This window comes from Bufo gargarizans, chromosome 3 (assembly GCF_014858855.1).
Source record: "Bufo gargarizans isolate SCDJY-AF-19 chromosome 3, ASM1485885v1, whole genome shotgun sequence".
Lineage (NCBI taxonomy): Eukaryota > Metazoa > Chordata > Amphibia > Anura > Bufonidae > Bufo > Bufo gargarizans.
The window spans coordinates 387,489,896-387,510,367 of record NC_058082.1 but is presented as its reverse complement, the minus strand read 5'-3'; the positions used below and the strand labels follow the sequence as shown (position 1 = coordinate 387,510,367).

General features: G+C 46.2%; 1 protein-coding gene across 5 annotated transcripts in view; it reads right to left on the bottom strand.

Moving 5' to 3' along the window:
- Window positions 1–20,472, bottom strand: part of BRPF3 (bromodomain and PHD finger containing 3) — a 253,523-nt gene that overhangs the window by 140,968 nt on the left and 92,083 nt on the right. For all 5 annotated transcript variants that reach the window (XM_044288215.1, XM_044288216.1, XM_044288217.1 and 2 more), the window contains one exon: window positions 16,480–16,636. In XM_044288215.1, coding sequence (XP_044144150.1) covers window positions 16,480–16,636 — 157 coding nt within the window. The remainder of the gene's footprint in view (window positions 1–16,479; window positions 16,637–20,472) is intronic.

The following is a 20,472-nucleotide window of genomic DNA, read 5'->3' as shown; positions in this document are numbered from 1 at the left end:
CGGCAAATGTATCATTTTTACTGCAGAGGAGAAATCTCGTCTGGCAGCGCCGCATACACCGACTTTTGTGTAATCTGACAGCAGCGCAATGCTTCTGTCAGAATGCACATCAGTGCTGCAGCTGGTTCATCGATTGGTCCACATAGAAGGTAAAAAAAAAAAAAAAAAGGCCGCAATGCAATAAATTAATTAACATGAACTTTATAATAACATTTGAACAGAACATTAACTTTTATAAACTTTATTGAACTTTTGGAACAGAACATTAACTTTTTTGCTTACCGGTGAATTTTTTTTTTTGTTTTGCTTTTTTTTTGAACTTTTTATAGGACAAACCTCTCCTTACCCATGGGACAATGTGCAAATCGCCCAGATATGTGGCGAAATACATTATGAACTTTGTCCCAGGTGAAAGGAGAGGTTTGCAGCAGCTGTGAGTGAAATTGCCCTAAGAGCCCTGTGGGCCTGTCCTGTGTGATGAAATCCCTATGTTAAGTGTACCTGTGTGTAGTACTTCAGGAAACACTCCCCTAAGCATAGGGCAGGGTGGTTAGGACAGAAATAGAGGGTGTCACGCCTTATTCCACTCCTGCTACAGACACATTTTTTTCGGGGTGGCGGTTGGTTTGAGGTACCAGCAACGACATTGGGGAAATGTCGCTCGTGTAGACGGCTCCTACACTTGTGGTTGGGGCCACGGAACCTCCTGGATACAGGAGGTTCTCGATGATCTCTTCCTGAAATTTGAGGAAGGATCCTGTTCTCCCAGCCTTACTCTAGTGAACAAAACTATTATACATCACCAATTGAATTAAATATACAGACACCTTCTTATACCAGCGTCTGGTTCTGCGGGAAAGTAAATAGGGAGCCAACATCTGGTCATTGAAGTCCACCCCTCCCATGAGCAAATAATAGTTGTGGACACAGAGGGGCTTTTCAATGACTCTGGTTGCTTGTCCAATTTGGATTGTCGTGTCTGCGTGAAAGGAGGAGAGCATGTAAACGTCATGCTCGTCTCCATTTCACCGCGAGCAGTTCTTCGTTACACAAGGCAGCCCTCTTTCCCCCTTGCAAGACGGGTGGTAACGAGCAATTGGGGGAAGCCCCGGCGACTAGGTCGCATGGTGCCAACAGCAGCCAATCTGTTCTAAAAACAAATGCCTGAAGAGGGGCACACTTGTGTAAAAATTGTCCACATAAAGATGGTACCCTTTGCCAAATAAGGGTGACATCAAGTCCCAGACTGTCTTCCCACTGCTCCCCAGGTAGTCAGGGCAACCGACCGGCACCAGGGTCTGATCTTTACCCTCAGACTCGAAATTTGTGCGTATAGCCTGTGGCCCTTTCACAGAGCTTATACAATTTGACCCCATACCGGCCACGATTGCTTGGGATGTATTGTTTGAAGCCAAGACGCCCGGTAAAATGTATAAGGGACTCGTATATGCAGATGTTTTGCTTAGGGGTATACAAATTTGGTGTTAAAGTGGTCTATGAGGGGCCGAATTTTGTGGAGCCGGTCAAAAGCTGGGTGGCCTCTGGGAAGAGAGGTGCTGTTGTCACTAAAGTGCAGGAAACGCAGGATGGTCTCAAATCGTGTTCTGGACATGGCAGCAGAGAACATGGGTATGTGATGAATTGGGTTTGTGGACCAATATGACCGCAATTCATGCTTTTTTGTCAGGCCCATTTTGAGGAGAAGGCCCAGAAAAGTTTTAATTTCGGAAACTTGGAAGGGTTTCCACTGGAAAGACTGGGCAAAAAGCTTCCCGGGTTGGCGGCTATAAATTGAGTGGCATACCGGTTTGTTTCTGCCACGATTAAGTCCAACAGCTCCGCAGTCAAGAACAGCTAAAAAAAATAAAAAAAAAAAAAAAAAAAAAACACCAGTGCCGATCCGATCTGCGCTGTCTCAACCCGAACTCCAGACTGGGCGGTGAAAGGGGGAAACTACTGGTCCGGCTGAAGTTGGGGGCTGCCAATCAGGGTTTGCCAGCACCTCAGGGACTCTAGGGGCTCTACGGGCCAGTCTGTGCGGTGGCTGCGACGGGGGAACTAATGCACGTGCCACCGTACCAGCTTCAACTGCCCTTCTGGTGCTCGCCACTTCACCATGTTGTACGGCAGTCCTGGTACTAGGTTCAGGATGGGCTGCGCTGCTGGTGTATGCCTCACCACGTAATCTGACAGAGCCAGTCCCACTCTGCTGCCCTTGAAGCGGATTCTGCGCAACCTGTGGTCTAGCAACACGGGGTCGGGAACGCCTGGTGGTATCAGGGACCTCAACCTCATCGTCCGAACTTTGGGTCAGACTGCCACTGCTTTCTACAGGTTCGTATTCTGACCCGCTGGATTCGTCAGATGAGGGTTCCCATTCCTCATCTGACTGGGTCAGAAGCCTGTAGGCCTCTTCAGAAGAATACCCCTTACTTGCCATTTGGTCAACAAAATTTATTCCCTGAGACTACCCAAGAAAAAAAGCAAGCCTGTCTTACAAATGTGAGGATAGCGAAGTACCGGAAGCCGCTGCGATTGATAAAAAATATCAAAATTGAATCAGTGACTGCGGTGCGGTGGGCTGGGCGCTAACCGACGCTAACTACCTAACAAAGGGGCCTAAACTATCCTAAAACTTAACAGTCAATACTATTGAAAAGAAAAGTGACAATTTACACTGATCACTTTTTTTCCCTTTCACTAGTGATTGACAGGGGTGATCAAGGGGTTAATTGGGGTGATCTGGGGGCTAAGTGTAGTGTTTGGTGTGTACTCACTGTGATGTGTGCTCCTCTGCTGGGACCAACCGACGAAAAGGACCAGCAGAGCAGCACAGAAGCCATTTAACACCTTATATTTATAAATATAAGGTGTTATATGGCTTCTGATTCGATTTTTTTAAAAGTCACAAACTTGCCAGCGCTTATCATTGGCTAGCAGGCTGGTGACAAAATACTCCTGTAACGATTCCTGGCCCGCACTGCCCGAAATTACGATCGGCGCGTCCAGGAGGAATAACAGGGCCGCCGCCAGGACGCAATCCTGCGTGCGGCGGTCCTGTAGTGGTTAACGACATAACCTTAAAAAAAGGTACCCGCTCCCACCGATTTCAGAACTCCTTGAGAGACTCCGGGCAGCGAAGATCTTCACTAAACTCGACCTTCGAGGGGCCTACAACCTCGTCCGAATCCGCCTTCCAGACACGTCCTGGGGACGACCGCCTTCCAGACACGTTATGGTCACTTCGAGTACCTGGTCATGCCTTTCGGACTCTGCAATGCTCCCGCCACCTTCCAGCACTTCATTAACGACGTCCTCAGGGACATGCTGGATCTGTTTGTAGTCGTTTACCTGGACAACATCCTGATATTCTCTGAAGACCTTGAGCAGCACCACGAACACGTCCGCAGGGTACTACAGAGACTCCGACAGAACTCTCTCTATATCAAGCTAAAGAAATGCGAGTTTGAGCGAACCACCACTCAATTCCTCGGATACATCATCTCCCCAGATGGCCTAAGTATGGACCCGGGGAAGGTCTAAGCCGTGATGAACTGGCCCGTTCCGAGAAACGAGAAGGAGACACAAAGATTCATTGGCTTCGCCAACTTCTATCGGAAGATTATCCGGAACTTCTCCAAGGTCATAGCACCAATCAACCAACCCCAGCAGTCCCCTTCTCCTGGACACCCGAGGCCCAGGAGGCCTTCACCAAGTTGAAACTCCTCTTCACTTCTGCTCCAATCCTAATCCACCCGAACCCCGAGCTGCCATTTACAGTCGAAGTGGATGCATCAGACTCCGCGGTGGGGGCAGTTCTGTCACAACGGACAGGGGAGAAGATGCCATTACACCCGTGCGCATATTTCTCCCGCCAGATGTCCCCCTCCGAGAAAAACTATGACATCAGGAACAAAGAACTACTGGCAATCAAGGATGCTGCTGGAGGGAGCCCCCAACCACATAATCGTACTGACTATGAACTGACACAAGAACCTCGAGTTCATCCGCAGCGCTAAGAGACGCTCAGCCAGACAGGCCAGATGGAGCCTATTCTTTTCCCGCTTCAACTTTCTCATCACCTATCGCCCCGGATCAAAAAACAGCAAGGCTGACGCCATCTCCAGAATGTTTTTCGAGCCCTCACAGAGTAACAAGGGCAAAAACAACATCCTACCCGAGAGAAGGGTCGTAGGGGCCACCTACTCTAAAGAACTCCTGGGCACAATCCAAGAAGGATACGAAAATTACCCCTTCCTCACCCACCCCACAAGGAATGTCAGCCTTACGTTTAAGAACAGTCATTGGTTTCATCAGGACTTACAACTATATGTACCAGAAATCGCACGGCTCGAAGTGCTCTAACTCTACCATGATTCCAAGCTGACCGGCCATGTTGGCACAAGAAAGACCCAGGAGCTTCTCTCCCGCTCCTTCTGGTGGCCAACATACAAGGAGGACATCAAGAGGTACATCTCCTTGTGCACGGTCTGTGCCCGCAATAAGACTCCTCGTTCCTCTCCGTGGGTCTGTTACAACCCCTCTCGATTCCCTCCCGCCCCTGGGGCTCGATCTCCATGGACTTTGTGGTAGACCTTCCTCCTTCAAAAGGGATGAACACTATCTTGGTCGTGGTCGACCGCCTCACCAAGATGGCCCATTTCATCCCCTACAAAGGCCTACCCACCGCCAAAGACGGCTGATCTTATTCTGAGAGGTCTTCAGGCTGCATGGGATCCCGGACGACGTGGTCTCCGACCGAGGCGTACAATTTGCCTAAAAGTTCTGGAAGAACTTCTGCCTGGCGCTTGGGGTGAAAGTGAACCTGTCCTCCGCTTTCCACCCTCAGTCAAACGGGCAGACGGAGAGAACTAATCAGACCATAGAGCAGTACCTATGCTGTTTCAGCTCCCACCTGCAGGATGACTGGCTTGACCATCTCCCCATGACCATTCCCCACCTACCAGTCGTCTCCACCCTACCAGCAGTGGCCGAACGCCTAACAACCCTACAGGAGGCACAAAAGAACATTATAGACAACCTTCAGCTCGCCCAGAGGCGCTTAAAACAGGGAGCAGACAGACATTGCAAACCCACCCCCGCGCCTCCATGTGGGAGACTAGGACTTCAGATTGAAGGTCCCCTCCAAAAAGTTGGCCCAAAAGATACATGGGTCCGTTCCGGATCACAGCACAAATCAACGAGGTCACGTTCCGGCTCGACCTTCCGGACTCCATTAGGGTGCACCCTGTCTTCCATTGCTCTCTCCTCAAGCCATACGTTAAGAACAAATTCAAAGGCCGCCACTCACCCCCGCCACCACCCGTGAGGGTACAGGGTGAAGAAGAATACGCTGTCGCAAAGATCCTCGACTCAAGGATCCTCCAGGGAAGACTACGATACCTAATTGGGTGGGAGGGTTACCATCCCGAGGATAACTCCAGGGAGCCAGAAGAAAACGTCCACGCCCCCAGACTGGTAAAAGAGTTCCACCAACGGCACCCCGGTAAGCCTGTCCGTGGGGTCACCTTGGAAGGGGGGGGGGGGGTACTGTCGGGATTAAAACCCGTGACCAGCCACATCCCAAGCGGTAGCCCTGCTTACTAGGCTACCGTCCTCTCAGGACATTCCTCCCTGAAGCCTATTATTTAACCTCAGTCTTGCCAATCCTTGCTCATCACCCTTGATTCCCCACACCTGGTACTTCCCTATATTAGTTCAGCCCCTTGCACTCCAGCTTGCTAATTATTGAGCTTCTGAGCCTTAATCAAGCTTCTCCTCATCTGCTGCTCTTGCTACTACTGTAAGTCCACTACTGACCAGGAATTGACTACCGACTACTCTTCTGCTTGTCCCTACCTATTGAACTGCTACCACCATTGCCCATCATCTGACCACGCTTACTGCCGCTTGCCCTGACCCACCACCTGCCAACCGACTATGCCTCTGCCAGACTTCTTGCTCCTACTACCTGCCTGCGGACCTTGCCACTGGGCTCCACTCCTACATCCAGCCAGCTGTCCTCTGACTTAGGTGTGCCTGTAGGACTGTTACACTGCGAGACCTGTGCTCGTGCCAAATTCCCTCATTCATGGCCATCGGGTACTCTCCTCCCGTTACCCATTCCTTCCTGTCCGTGGACGCATCTGTCCATGGACTTCAATACGGACCTTCCTTGTTCCTCAGGGAAGACTGTGATTCTGGTAGTAGTGAATAGCAAAATGGAGCATTTCATTCCCTTTCCTGGGTTACCCAATACTAAGACGCTGGCGCAAGCGTTTGTTGATCGCATTGTTAAATTGCATGGCATTTTTTCAGACATTGTTTCTGATAGGGGCATGCAATTTGTTTCCAGATTCTGGAAGGCCTTCTGTTCTCGCTTGGGGGTTCGGTTGTCATTCTCTTCTGCTTTTCACCCGCAGTCGAATGGTCAGACCGAACGCGTCAATCAGAATCTGGAGACATTTCTGTGCTGTTTTGTCCCTTGCCGAGTTTGCCTTAAATAACCGTCGCCAGGAGTCCTCTGATAAGTCACCATTTTTTGGTGCATATGGGTTTCATCCGCAGTTTGGGACATTCCATGGAGAGGGGTCTTCTGGTTTACCTGATGAGGAGAGATTTTCCTTGTCTTTGTCATTTATTTGGCAAAAGATTCAGGGTAATCTGAAGAGGATGAGTGAGAGATAGCAAGTGGCGGATAATAGACGTGTGCCTGGTCCGGACCTGAATGTGGGTGATCTGGTGTGGTTGTCTACAAAGAATTTCAAACTGAAGGTTCCCTCCTGGAAGTTGGGTCCTAAGTTTATTGGGCCTTATAAGATCTTATCCATCATCAATCCCGTTGCTTTCCGTCTTGATCTTCCTCAGACTTGGAAGATCCATAATGTTTTTCACAGGTCCCTATTAAAACCTTATGTCCAACCCACTGTACCCTCATCTTTGCCTCCTCCTCCGATTGTTGTTGATGGTAATCTTGAATTTCAGGTCTCTAGGATTGTGGATTCTCGCACTATCCACGGTTCTCTCCACTGGGAGGGTTATGATCCTGAGGAGAGGATGTGGGTCCCAATGGCGGACATTAACCGCCTCCGGACCGCCTAACGCAGATGTGCGGTCCGGAGGCGGCATCGCTGCGCAGACTGACGCATATACGCGTCATCTCGCGAGGCGCGAGTTGACGCGCTATGCCGGCCCACGCATGCGCAGTTTGGGCCGGCATTTCGTCAGGGAGTAAATCGTCATCAGCTTGCCAGCCAATAATCGTGGCTGGCAAGCTGATGATTTAAAAAAAAATCCAATCAGAGAGCCAGATAACAGATCATATTAGTAAATATGATCTGTTATATGGCTGCCTGCTCCTCTGCTGGTTCTTTTCGTCGGTTGGATCCAGCAGAGGGGCAGGCTACACAGTGAGTACACCAACACTACACACTTAGCCCCAGATCACCCCCCTGTACCCCAATTAACCCTTTGATCACCCCTGTCAATCACTAGTGAAAGGAAAGAAGTGATCAGTGCAAACTGTCACTTTTTTTCTTTCACTGGAATTGACCGTTAGGTTTTAGGTATAGTTTAGGCCCCTTGGTTAGGTAGTTTAGGCATTGGTTAGCGCCCAGCCCACTGCACCGCAGTCCGTCATTCGCTGATTAGCGTATCGCTAATCAGCATTTGTACTCTTATAGTATCTGGAAGTGATCAAAACTGATCACGGTCAGATCTATAATTGTATTAGTGTCACTTTAGTTCTCCCTCCACCCAAAACGCAGTGTTTCCCCGATCAGGCCTGATCGGTCGCCCACACCCGCCCCACCGCAGTGACAAAAAATTTTTTGGGGGGATCGCTGCACATTCACTTTACACGCACTTCGGCGATAAAAAAAAATCAGTTTTGATATTTTTTATCAACCGCAGTGGCCTCCGGTACTTCGCTAGCCTCCCCTTTGTAAGACAGGCTTGCTTTTTTTTCTTGGGTAGTCTCAGGGAATACCCCTAAATTTAGTTGCCCAAAATGTCAAACAGGGGGTATTCTTCTGAAGAGGCCTACAGGCTTCTGACCCAGTCGGATGAGGAATGGGAACCCTCATCTGATGAATCCAGTGGGTCAGAATACGAACCTGAAGAAAGCAGTGGCTCTCTGACCCAAAGTTCGGACGAGGAGGCTGAGGTCCCTGATAGCACCAGGCATACCCGGCCCCGTGTCGCTAGACCGCAGGTTGCGCAGGATCCGCTTCAAGAGCAGCAGAGTGGGGCTGGTGCTGTCGGATTACGTGGTGAGGCATACACCAGCAGCCCAGCCCTCCCTGGACCTAGTACCAGCACTGCCGTACAACCTGGTGAAGTAGCGAGCACCAGAAGGGCAGTTGAAGCTGGTCCGTACCAGCTTCAACTGCCCTTCTGGTGCTCGCTACTTCACCAGGTTGTACGGCAGTGCTGGTACTAGGTCCAGGGAGGGCTGGGCTGCTGGTGTATGCCTCACCACGTAATCCGACAGCACCAGCCCCACTCTGCTGCTCTTGAAGCGGATCCTGCGCAACCTGCGGTCTAGCGACACGGGGCCGGGTATGCCTGGTGCTATCAGGGACCTCAGCCTCCTCGTCCGAACTTTGGGTCAGAGAGCCACTGCTTTCTTCAGGTTCGTATTCTGACCCACTGGATTCATCAGATGAGGGTTCCCATTCCTCATCCGACTGGGTCAGAAGCCTGTAGGCCTCTTCAGAAGAATACCCCCTGTTTGGCCTGATCGGGGAAACACTGTGTTTTGGTGGAGGGAGAACTAAAGTGACACTAATACAATTATAGATCTGACCGTGATCAGTTTTGATCACTTCCAGATACTATAAGAGTACAAATGCTGATTAGCGATACGCTAATCAGCGAATGACGGACTGCGGTGCAGTGGGCTGGGCGCTAACCAATGCCTAAACTACCTAACCAAGGGGCCTAAACTATACCTAAAACCTAACGGTCAATTCCAGTGAAAGAAAAAAAGTGGCACGTGCAGTAGTGACCCCGTCGCAGCCACCGCAAAGACGGGCCCGTAGAGCCCCTAGAATCCCAGAGGTGCTGGCAAACCCTGATTGGCAGTCCCCAACTTCAGCCGCACCTGTAGTTTTCCCTTTCACTGCCCAGTCTGGAGTTCGGGTTGAGACAGCTCAGATCGGTTCGGCCCTGGGATTTTTTGAGCCGTTCTTGACTTCGGAGCTCTTAGACATAGTTGTGGCCGAAACAAACAGATATGCCACACAATTTATAACCGCTAACCCGGGAAGCTATTATGCCCAGCCTTTCCGGTGGAAACCAGTCCAAGTTTCCGAAATTAAAACTTTTCTGGGCCTCCTCCTCAACATGGGTCTAACTAAAAAGCATGAATTGCGGTCATATTGGTCCACGAACCCAATTCATCACATGCCCATGTTCTCTGCTGCTATGTCCAGGGCACGTTTTGAGGCCATCCTGCGTTTCCTGCACTTTAGTGATAACAGCACCTCCCGTCCCAGAGGCCACCCTGCTTTTGACCAGCTCCACAAAATTCGGCCCCTCATAGACCATTTCAACCTGAAATTTGCAGATTTGTATACCCCAGAGCAAAAAAATCTGTGTAGACGAGTCCCTGATACATTTTACCGGGCGCCTTGGCTTCAAACAATACATCCCAAGCAAGCGCGCCCGGTATGGGGTCAAATTGTATAAGCTCTGTGAAAGGGCCACAGGCTATACCCACAAATTTCGGATCTATGAGGGAAAAGATCAGACCCTGGAGCCGGTCGGTTGCCCTGACTACCTGGGGAGCAGTGGGAAGACAGTTTGGGACTTTGTGTCACCCTTACTCGGCAAGGGGTACCATCTTTATGTGGACAATTTTTACACAAGTGTGGCCCTCTTTAGGCATTTGTTTCTAGAACGGATTGGCGCCTGTGGTACCGCGCAAACTAGTCGCGCGGGCTTCCCCCAACGGCTCGTTACCACCCGTCTTGCAAGGGGGCAGAGGGCCGCACTGTGTAACGAAGAACTGCTTGCAGTGAAATGGAGAGACAAGCGTGACGTTTACATGCTCTCCTCCATTCACGCAGACACGACAATACAAATTGAGCGAGCAACCCGTGTCATTGAAAAGCCCCTCTCAGTCCACGACTATAACCTTCACATGGGAGGGGTGGACTTCAATGACCAGACGTTGTCTCCGTATTTAGTTTCCCGCAGAACCAGACGCTGGTATAAGAAGGTGTCTGTATATTTAATTCAATTGGCTCTGTATAATAGTTTTGTTCTCTACAGTAAGGCTGGGAGAACTGGATCCTTCCTCAAATTTCAGGAAGAGATCATCGAGAACCTCCTCTATCCAGGAGGTTCCGTGGCCCCATCCACCAGTGTAGTTAGCCGTCTACACGAGCGACATTTCCCCAATGTCGTTCCTGGTACCTCAACCCAACCGTCACCCCGAAAAAGATGTCGTGTCTGTAGCAGGAGTGGAATAAGGCGTGACACCCGCTATTTCTGTCCTGACTGTCCTGACCACCCTGCCCTATGCTTTGGAGAGTGTTTCCGGAAGTACCACTCACAGGTACACTTTTAGCATAGGGATCATCTCACCAGGACAGGCACACAGGGCTATTAGGGCCCATTCACTCACTGCTGCTGCAAACGTCTCCTTTCACCTGGGACAAAGTGCATAACGCACTTCGCCACATCTTTGGGCGATTTGCGCTTTGCACATTGACCCATGGGGAAGGAGAGGTTTGTTCTATAAAGGTAAAAAAAAAAAAAAAAAAAAAAAAACAGTAAGCAAAAAGGTTAATGTTCAGTTAAAAAAGTTAAAGTTTATATATTCTGTTGCAAAGTTAATAAAATTATTGCGTTGCGGCCTGTTTTTTTCTTTTTTTTTTTTACTTTCCAGGTGGACCAACCGATCGACCAGCTGCAGCACTGATGTGCATTCTGACAGAAGCATTGCGCTGCTGTCAGATTACACGCAAGTCGGTGTATGCGGCGCTGCAAGACAAGATTTTTACTCTGCAGTAACAGATACGTTATGCCCAAATTTTTTTTTTCTATAAACTCGCCAGGCCCCTCATTGAATACCTTGGGGTGTCTTCTTTCCAAAGTGGGGTCACATGTGGGGTATTTATACTGCCCTGGCTTTTTAGGGGCCCTAAAGCGTGAGAAGAAGTCTGGGATCCAAATGTCTAAAAATGCCCTCCTAAAAGGAATTTGGGCACCTTTGCGCATCTAGGCTGCAAAAAAGTGTGACACATCTGGTATCACCGTACTCAGGAGAAGTTGGGGAATGTGTTTTGGGGTGTCATTTTACATATACCCATGCTGGGTGAGAGAAATATCTTGGTCAAATGCCAACTTTGTATAAAAAAATTGGAAAAGTTGTCTTTTGCCGTGCCCCTCACGGAATACCTTGGGGTGTCTTCTTTCCAAAATGGGGTCACTTGTGGCGTAGTTATACTGCCCTGGCAATTTAGGGGCCCATATGTGTGAGAAGTACTTTGCAATCAAAATGTGTAAAAAATGGCCTGCAAAATCCGAAAGGTGCACTTTGGAATATGTGCCCCTTTGCCCACCTTGGCAGCAAAAAAGTGTGACACATCTGGTATCGCCGTACTCAGGAGAAGTTGAGGAATGTGTTTTGGGGTGTCATTTTACATATACCCATGCTGGGTGAGAAAAATATCTTGGTCAAATGCCAACTTTGTATAAAAAAATTGGAAAAGTTGTCTTTTGCCAAGATATTTCTCTCACCAAGCATGGGTATATGTAAAATGACACCCCAAAACACATTCCCCAACTTCTCCTGAGTACGGCGATACCAGATGTGTCACACTTTTTTGCAGCCTAGGTGGGCAAAGGGGCACACATTCCAAAGTGCACCTTTCGGATTTCACCGGTCATTTTTTACACATTTTGATTGCAAAGTACTTCTCACACATATGGGCCCCTAAATTGCCAGGGCAGTATAACTACGCCACAAGTGACCCCATTTTGGAAAGAAGACACCCTAAAGCGTGAGAAGAAGTCTGGGATCCAAATGTCTAAAAATGCCCTCCTAAAAGGAATTTGGGCACCTTTGCGCATCTAGGCTGCAAAAAAGTGTGACACATCTGGTATCACCGTACTCAGGAGAAGTTGGGGAATGTGTTTTGGGGTGTCATTTTAGAAATATCTTGGTCAAATGCCAACTTTGTATAAAAAAATTGGAAAAGTTGTCTTTTGCCGTGCCCCTCACGGAATACCTTGGGGTGTCTTCTTTCCAAAATGGGGTCACTTGTGGCGTAGTTATACTGCCCTGGCAATTTAGGGGCCCATATGTGTGAGAAGTACTTTGCAATCAAAATGTGTAAAAAATGGCCTGCAAAATCCGAAAGGTGCACTTTGGAATATGTGCCCCTTTGCCCACCTTGGCAGCAAAAAAGTGTGACACATCTGGTATCGCCGTACTCAGGAGAAGTTGAGGAATGTGTTTTGGGGTGTCATTTTACATATACCCATGCTGGGTGAGAAAAATATCTTGGTCAAATGCCAACTTTGTATAAAAAATTGGAAAAGTTGTCTTTTGCCAAGATATTTCTCTCACCAAGCATGGGTATATGTAAAATGACACCCCAAAACACATTCCCCAACTTCTCCTGAGTACGGCGATACCAGATGTGTCACACTTTTTTGCAGCCTAGGTGGGCAAAGGGGCACACATTCCAAAGTGCACCTTTCGGATTTCACCGGTCATTTTTTAAACATTTTGATTGCAAAGTACTTCTCACACATATGGGCCCCTAAATTGCCAGGGCAGTATAACTACGCCACAAGTGACCCCATTTTGGAAAGAAGACACCCCAAGGTATTCTGTGAGGGGCACGGTGAGTACCTAGTATTTTTTAATTTTTGTCGCAAGTTAGTGGAATATGAGACTTTGTAAGAAGAAAATAAAAAATAAAAACTCATCATCATTTTCCGCTAACTTGTGACAAAAAATAAAAAGTTCTATGAACTCACTATGCCCATCAGCGAATACCTTAGGGTGTCTACTTTCCGAAATGGGGTCATTTGTGGGGTTTTTCTACTGTTTGGGCATTGTAGAACCTCAGGAATCATGACAGGTGCTCAGAAAGTCAGAGCTGTTTCAAAAAGCGGAAATTCACATTTTTGTACCATAGTGTGTAAACGCTATAACTTTTACCCAAACCATTTTTTTTTTGCCGAAACATTTTTTTTTTTAATCAAAGGCATGTAGAACAATACATTTGGCGAAAAATTTATATATGGATGTCATTTTTTTTGCAAAATTTTACAGCTGAAAGTGAAAAATGTCATTTTTTTGCAAAAAATCGTTACATTTTGATTAATAACAAAAAAAGTAAAAAATGTCAGCAGCAAAAAAATACCACCAAATGAAAGCTCTTTTAGTGAGAAGAAAAGGAGGTAAAATTCATTTGGGTGGTAAGTTGCATGACCGAGCGATAAACGGTGAAAGGAGTGTAGTGCATTAGTGTAAAAAGTGCTCTGGTCATGAAGGGGGTTTCAGCTAGCGGGGCTGAAGTGGTTAAAGCCACTCGTCTCATCAGGGCTATCCATAGGTCACATCCTGAGAAGGTGGGCTCTAAGTGTCCGGAGTCCACCCGTAGAGGGAGGGGTACTGTCACCGCCAGCTCTGTGAGAAGGTCTGTTAGACGTTCTTTGCTACCTCTTGCATGATGTTCTTTGTTTTGGTTTCACTTTGTCATTTCATTTCCTTCTCCCAGCTGTCACCCATTTACACTAATTGTCTCCCTTTATATTCCCTCCCATACTGCCTCACTTTGCGGTTTATACGTCTTCCTGGATGAGTGGTTCACTGCTGGATGCTGTTTCTCCCGATTCCTCAGATAAGCTTGTTTCCTTTATTTGTGTTTCCTTGCTGGCTTGATTGTAGACGACCCTGACTCCGTCCGTATTAAGTGCAGGGAGCCAGTGGTCGTGTCCCCTCACTATTATAAGGTTTTCAGGTGTCACATAGTATAAGGTACATGGGCATGCAATCGTCTACCATAAAGACCTTTGCATGGGCATAGCAGTCAGGGAGAGCTCTAGGGGTTTTATAGGGCTCACCCATATGCTCCTTAGTTTGGGATCAAGCCAGTCGGATGTTTATTTATAAGTTCCAGCTTTCTGCAACACCATCCATGACATTTGTCTGTCATTTTCCCCCTTTGGGTCCCTGGCTAGTATGACAACTCTACCTGGTCACTGGAAACCTGTCCTGCTGGACAGGTTACTAGTATTTTGACAGTTCCGTATCATCCTGGATTAAGCAATGCACACACATTCAGCCATCTACAGTCGTAGCCAAAAAGTTTGGAGAATTACATAAATATTGGAAATTGGAAAAGTTGCTGCTTAAGTTTTTATAATAGCAATTTGCATATACTCCAGAATGTTATGAAGAGTGGTCAGATGAATTGCATAGTCCTTCTTTGCCATGAAAATTAACTCAATCCCAAAAAAAACCTTTCCACTGCATTTCATTGTTGTCATTAAAGGACCTGCTGAGATCATTTCAGTAATAGTCTTGTTAACTCAGGTGAGAATGTTGACGAGCACAAGGCTGGAGATCATTATGTCAGGCTGATTGGGTTAAAATGGCAGACTTGACCTGTTAAAAGGAGGGTGATGCTTGAAATCATTGTTCTTCCATTGTTAACCATGGTGACCTGCAAAGAAACACGTGCAGCCATCATTGCGTTGCATAAAAATGGCTTCACAGGCAAGGATATTGTGGCTACTAAGATTGCACCTCAATCAACAATTTATAGGATCATCAAGAACTTCGAGGAAAGAGGTTCAATTCTTGTTAAGAAGGCTTCAGGGCGTCCAAGAAAGTCCAGCAAGCGCCAGGATAGTCTCCTAAAGAGGATTCAGCTGCGGGATCGGAGTGCCACCAGTGCAGAGCTTGCTCAGGAATGGCAGCAGGCAGGTGTGAGCGCATCTGCACGCACATTGAGGCGAAGACTTTTGGAAGATGGCCTGGTGTCAAGAAGACCAGCAAAGAAGCCACTTCTCTCCCAAAAAAACATCAGGGACAGATTGATCTTCTGCTGAAAATATGGTGAATGGACTTCTGAGGACTCGGGCAAAGTCATATTCTCCGATGAAGCCTCGTTCCGATTGTTTGGGGCATCAGGAAAAAGGCTTGTCCGGAGAAGAAAAGGTGAGCGCTACCATCAGTCCTGAGTCATGCCAACAGTAAAGCATCCTGAGACCATTCATGTGTGGGGTTGCTTCTCATCCAAGGGAGTTGACTCACTCACAATTTTGCCCCAAAACACAGCCATGAATTAAGAATGGTACCAAAACACCCTCCAACAGCAACTTCTTCCAACAATCCAACAACAGTTTGGTGAAGAAAAATGCATTTTCCAGCATGATTGAGAACCGTGCCATAAGGCAAAAGTGATAACTAAGTGGCTCGGGGACCAAAACATTGACATTTTGGGTCCATGGCCTGGAAACTCCCCAGATCTTAATCCCATTAAGAACTTGTGGTCAATCCTCAAGAGGCGGGTGGACAAACAAAAACCCACTAATTCTGACAAACTCCAAGAAGTGATTATGAAAGAATGGGTTGCTATCAGTCAGGGATTGGCCCAGAAGTTGATTGAGAGCATGCCCAGTCGAATTGCAGAGGTCCTGCAAAAGAAGGGCCAACACTGCAAATACTGACCCTTTGCATAAATGCCATGTAATTGTCGATAAAAGACTTTGAAACGTATGAAGTGCGTGTAATTATATTTCACTACATCACAGAAACAACTGAAACAAAGATCTAAAAGCAGTTTAGCAGCAAACTTTGTGAAAACTAATATTTGTGACATTCTCAAAACTTTTGGCCACCACTGTACATGATGTACAAAAAAGTGTAATTCATCACTTCCATTGCTCCAAGATCCAGTGCATCGCGGTCGGATCAAGTATCTGTAGGATGTGTTGGAAAAACAAGTCTGATCCAAGGGCTCTTTCACACGAGTGGATGCAGTGCGTGGAATCCGCTGCGTGAAAGAGTGCCAAGCCCTGTTCCGGACAGCAGAGACACTGACCATGATTATTAATGCTCTTTGCCTCTCTGTGATCTTTTTACTACAAAATCACTGTGACAATATTATCTCACTGTGATTTTGTAGTAAAAATATCAAAGAGAGGCAAAGAGCATTATCAATCATGTTAATGCTCCGTGCCTCTGCTGTCCGGAATGGGGCTTGGCTGTCTTTTACACAGCTGATTTTACACACGGCATCCACTTATGTGAAAGAGCCATAAAGACCCCGCTTTGCAACTACCAAGACTGAAAGATTCTGTTTCTAATTTCTTTGTGCCCGCATACAAACACCTTCAGAGGTGTTGTGGAGTCCATGCAGGCGATTCAGGAAACACACAATTTATAATACCACATTAGTAGTAACAGAGCAGTAGTGACCAACATTCTTATGGAATTTTATAACTCGCCTGTCCACCACTTCTTTGGGACTGCATATGTGAGTGAAGTCTTCGGATCAGAGGAGCCCCATTCCTGGACTGGCGTTTTAGTAGCCAATAACTATGCAGGTGTTGTAAGAAGCGAGTCTTCTTCTGCATGCAAACTCCACTAGAAATCTTAATTAACCTGTAAAAAGGTAAACATAAATCAATACAAGTGCAAATATACGTACACACATTACAAATTGAATCTTAAAATCTTGGGAGAATATTCTTAACCTCTTGGTTAGATACCGGAGGTTTTTTATTTTTGCAATTTTATTTTTTTCTGTGTCTTCCTGGAGCCATAACTTTTTTATTGTTCCGTTCACGTATTCATACAAGAGCTTGTCTTTTGCGGGAAAAGTTGTACTTTCTAATGCCACCATTTAGGCTACTTTCACACTTGCGCTTGATTGGATCCGTTCTGAACGGATCCGATCATATTAATGCAGACGGAGGCTCCGTTCAGTACGGATCCGTCTGCATTAATAACTTAGGCTACTTTCGCACTTAGAAATTTTTCTGAGCGGATCCGTTCAGACTTTCAATGTAAAGTCAATGGGGGACGGATCCGCTTGAAGATTGAGCCATATGGTGTCATCTTCAAGCGGATCAGTTCCCATTGACTTACATTGTAAGTCTGGACGGATCCGCACGCCTCTGCACGGCCAGCTGAACGCTGCAAGCAGCGTTCAGCTGTCCGCCTGGCCGTGCGGAGGCGAGCGGAGGCTGAACGCCGCCAGACTGATGCAGTCTGAGCGGATCCGCATCCATTCAGACTGCATCAGGGCTGGACGGAAGCGTTCTGCTCCGCTCGTGAGCTCCTTCAAACGGAGCTCACGAGCGGACAGCAGAACGCTAGTGTGAAAGTAGCCTTAATATGGCATAAAATGTAGTAGGATGGCATGGAATTTGGTAAAGAAATATACAATTTTGCCACTATTTTACAGGTTTTGTCCTTACAGAGTTCCCTTTGCGGCAAAAATTACCTGTTCCCTTCATTCTCTGGGTCAGTACGATTACGATACTATATATGTATAGGTTTTTTTATGTCTAAATACTGTAAAAATAAATAAAAACTTACTTTTTTTTTTACATCATATACATCACTCATTTTTTTGCAGGACAATCTGTGGCCTTAATTGATACCATTACGGAGTGTGTGACTTTTTTTTTTAATCACATTTTACTACATTTTTTGTGTAAGAAAAGCATTTAAAAAAATGGCCATTTTGATATTTTTCAGTTTGGTGTTTTCGGACGCGATGATGCCCATAATGCTTATATTTTTGGCCATTTATGTCATTTTTTTATTCTACGGAAAGGGGGTGTTTTGTATTATTTTTTTTTGGATGATAGTTATGACTGGGCAGTTAATATACAGGGTTACAGTTTGTTTAGGAAGGATCACCAAAACCGGAGAGGGGGAGGGTTCTGCCTTAATGTAAAGTCCTGTCTAAAGCCCACAGTCCGAGAAGATATAAGTGAGGGACATGAACATTTGGAGTCACTGTGGGTAGAAATAAATGGAGGCAAAAACAATAATAAATTACTAATAGGAGTTTATAATAAACCACCTAATAATACCAGAGTCCACAGAAAATCTACTACCAAGGCCTCCTGCACACGAACATGTGCGCCCCGTGGTCATGCACGAAGACAGTCCGTGGGGCAGCCGCAGCGGATCGTGGACCCATTCACTTTATTGGGTCCGTGATCTGGCCGTTCCGCAAAAAGATAGAACATGTTCTATCTTTTTGCGGAACAGAAGCACGGGACGAAACCCCACGGAAGCACTCCGTAGTGCTCCCGTAGGGTTCCATTCCGTGCCGCGCCATTCCGCATCTCAGAATTTGCCCACCCATTGAAGTAAATGTGTCTGTATCTGCAGAACGGCGCCCGTGTATTGCAGATCAGCAAATACAGTCCGCAATATGGCAATGGGAAGCATACGTTTGTGTGCAGGAGGCCTAAACGAGATAGACCAGACGGCAAATCATAGATATAGATATAGACTGGGAAACTGAAACCTCTACATCTCATAAAGGAAACAGGTTCATGGCAATAACCAAAGAATTTCCCAACTGGTTCAGGACCCGACTAGAGGGACGGCCATACTGGACTTAGCATTAACCAATAGACCTGACAGAACAACAGATGTGCAGGTTGGTGGAAACCTGGGAAATAGTGACCATAAAGTAATAACCTTCCATTATCATTCAAAATACCAAACTTCAAAAAAGCTAAATTTAGCCAACTAAGAGAGGCCATAGGTCTAACTAACTGGGACAAAGTCCTCAAAAATAAAAATACTGACACAAAATAGAATATTTTTAAAAGCATCCTAAAATCTAATTGTGAGAGGTACATACCTTATGGGAATAAAAGGTTAAGGAACAAGAAGAAACCAATGTGGATAAATAGAACTGTAAAGAAAGCAATAAATAATAAAAAAAAGCTTTTAAATCACTAAAACAGGAGGGCAGCAAGGAAGCACTGAAAAACTATGAGGAAAAAAAATAGAACATGTAAAAGAAAATAATAATCAAAGCGGCCAAACTAGAGACTTAGAGATTAATTGCCAAAAAGAGCAAAACTAACCCTAAAATGTTCTTCAATTATATAAATGGTAAAAAGTATAAATCTGAAGGTGTCGGCCCTTTACAAAGTGATGAGGGGGAAATTGCAAAGAGCAATGAGGAGAAAGCAAAGCTATTAAATATAGTCTGCGAAACATGTCGGGGGGCAGCATTTAGGGTTTTAAGACTTCAGCGAATCCAAGTGAGCAATTCCATCTGGCTAGTCAAAAGGCAGTGAAGGCAGTTAGGGTGCCGTGACAATGAATAACAGTAGCTCATAGAAAGAGCAGTACTGACCGAATCAGGCAGAAAGCACAGCAGATGAACCACTGCCAGTAATAGCCAGAAGGAGCGGCAACAGTGTCATAGTAACAGTGATAGCTAATGAATCACTAACAGGAAGCAGACAAAAGTATTGCAGAGCTACAAAGTAGCAGCATATACACACAAACACATGTAACCATATAGCTATTGGTAATTAAGTGTTGCAACTATATGGCCACAGCCAAATAAGCCTGATAAGCAGCAGCAAGCAGGCAGCTGAATAAGGAATTGAAACTGCCTCAGATCTTCAACATTAGTCCTGTTACTGTAATAATAATGTGAAAAGCTAACAAATTAATAAAAGAATTGCACATACTGGAGCACTGGAGATAGTTTTAATTTAGCAGGTTAGACAGAAATAAAACGTCCACTATTTTTTTTTATTAGAAAAGCAATAAAAGTTAAATTTTAAATAAATAACAAAAACACCAAATGCACCTGTCAAGAGTAGGCAATAAGTAGTCTATGACTAGATGTAAATATAATAAAAGTGCCTCTACACGTGCAGGGTATATATGAATGTAATATATACCATTTTTCTGGGTGCCTCTCTGTTCGCCTGCTGTGCCCCTGTTGAATTCTCCCACCTGTTATGCTAATTAATAGCATCAGTACAGAGAGGAGGAGAGCGTCACAGCCAGGGAGAAAACAAAAAACAAAAACTCACCTTTTCCCTGACTGTGACGCTCTCTTTTGTGATTGGACTACGCTACAGCCAGGGAGAAGGAGACGCCCATTGAGAAACAGGGAAGTCTCCTCCCTGTACCAATGCTATTCATTAGCATACCAGGAGGGAGAATTCAACAGGGGCACAGCGGGCAAACGGAGCAGCGCCCAGAATATTTTTTAAGCACTCTTTCTGCCCTACATATCATGCTACTTATTTCAGAATGTTTGGACCCATGAAAGGTCCTCTTTAAGAATCTTTGAAGGCAGGAATGAAAAAAGGGAAAAAACAAATAGACGCATAAAGTGGGTTGAATCTTCTGGGAAATCTACCAACAAAATCCACACACAATACATGGGTATTTTGTCATGAAATCTGTTGCAGATTTTCTCCAGTTTTATGTGTGGAAGT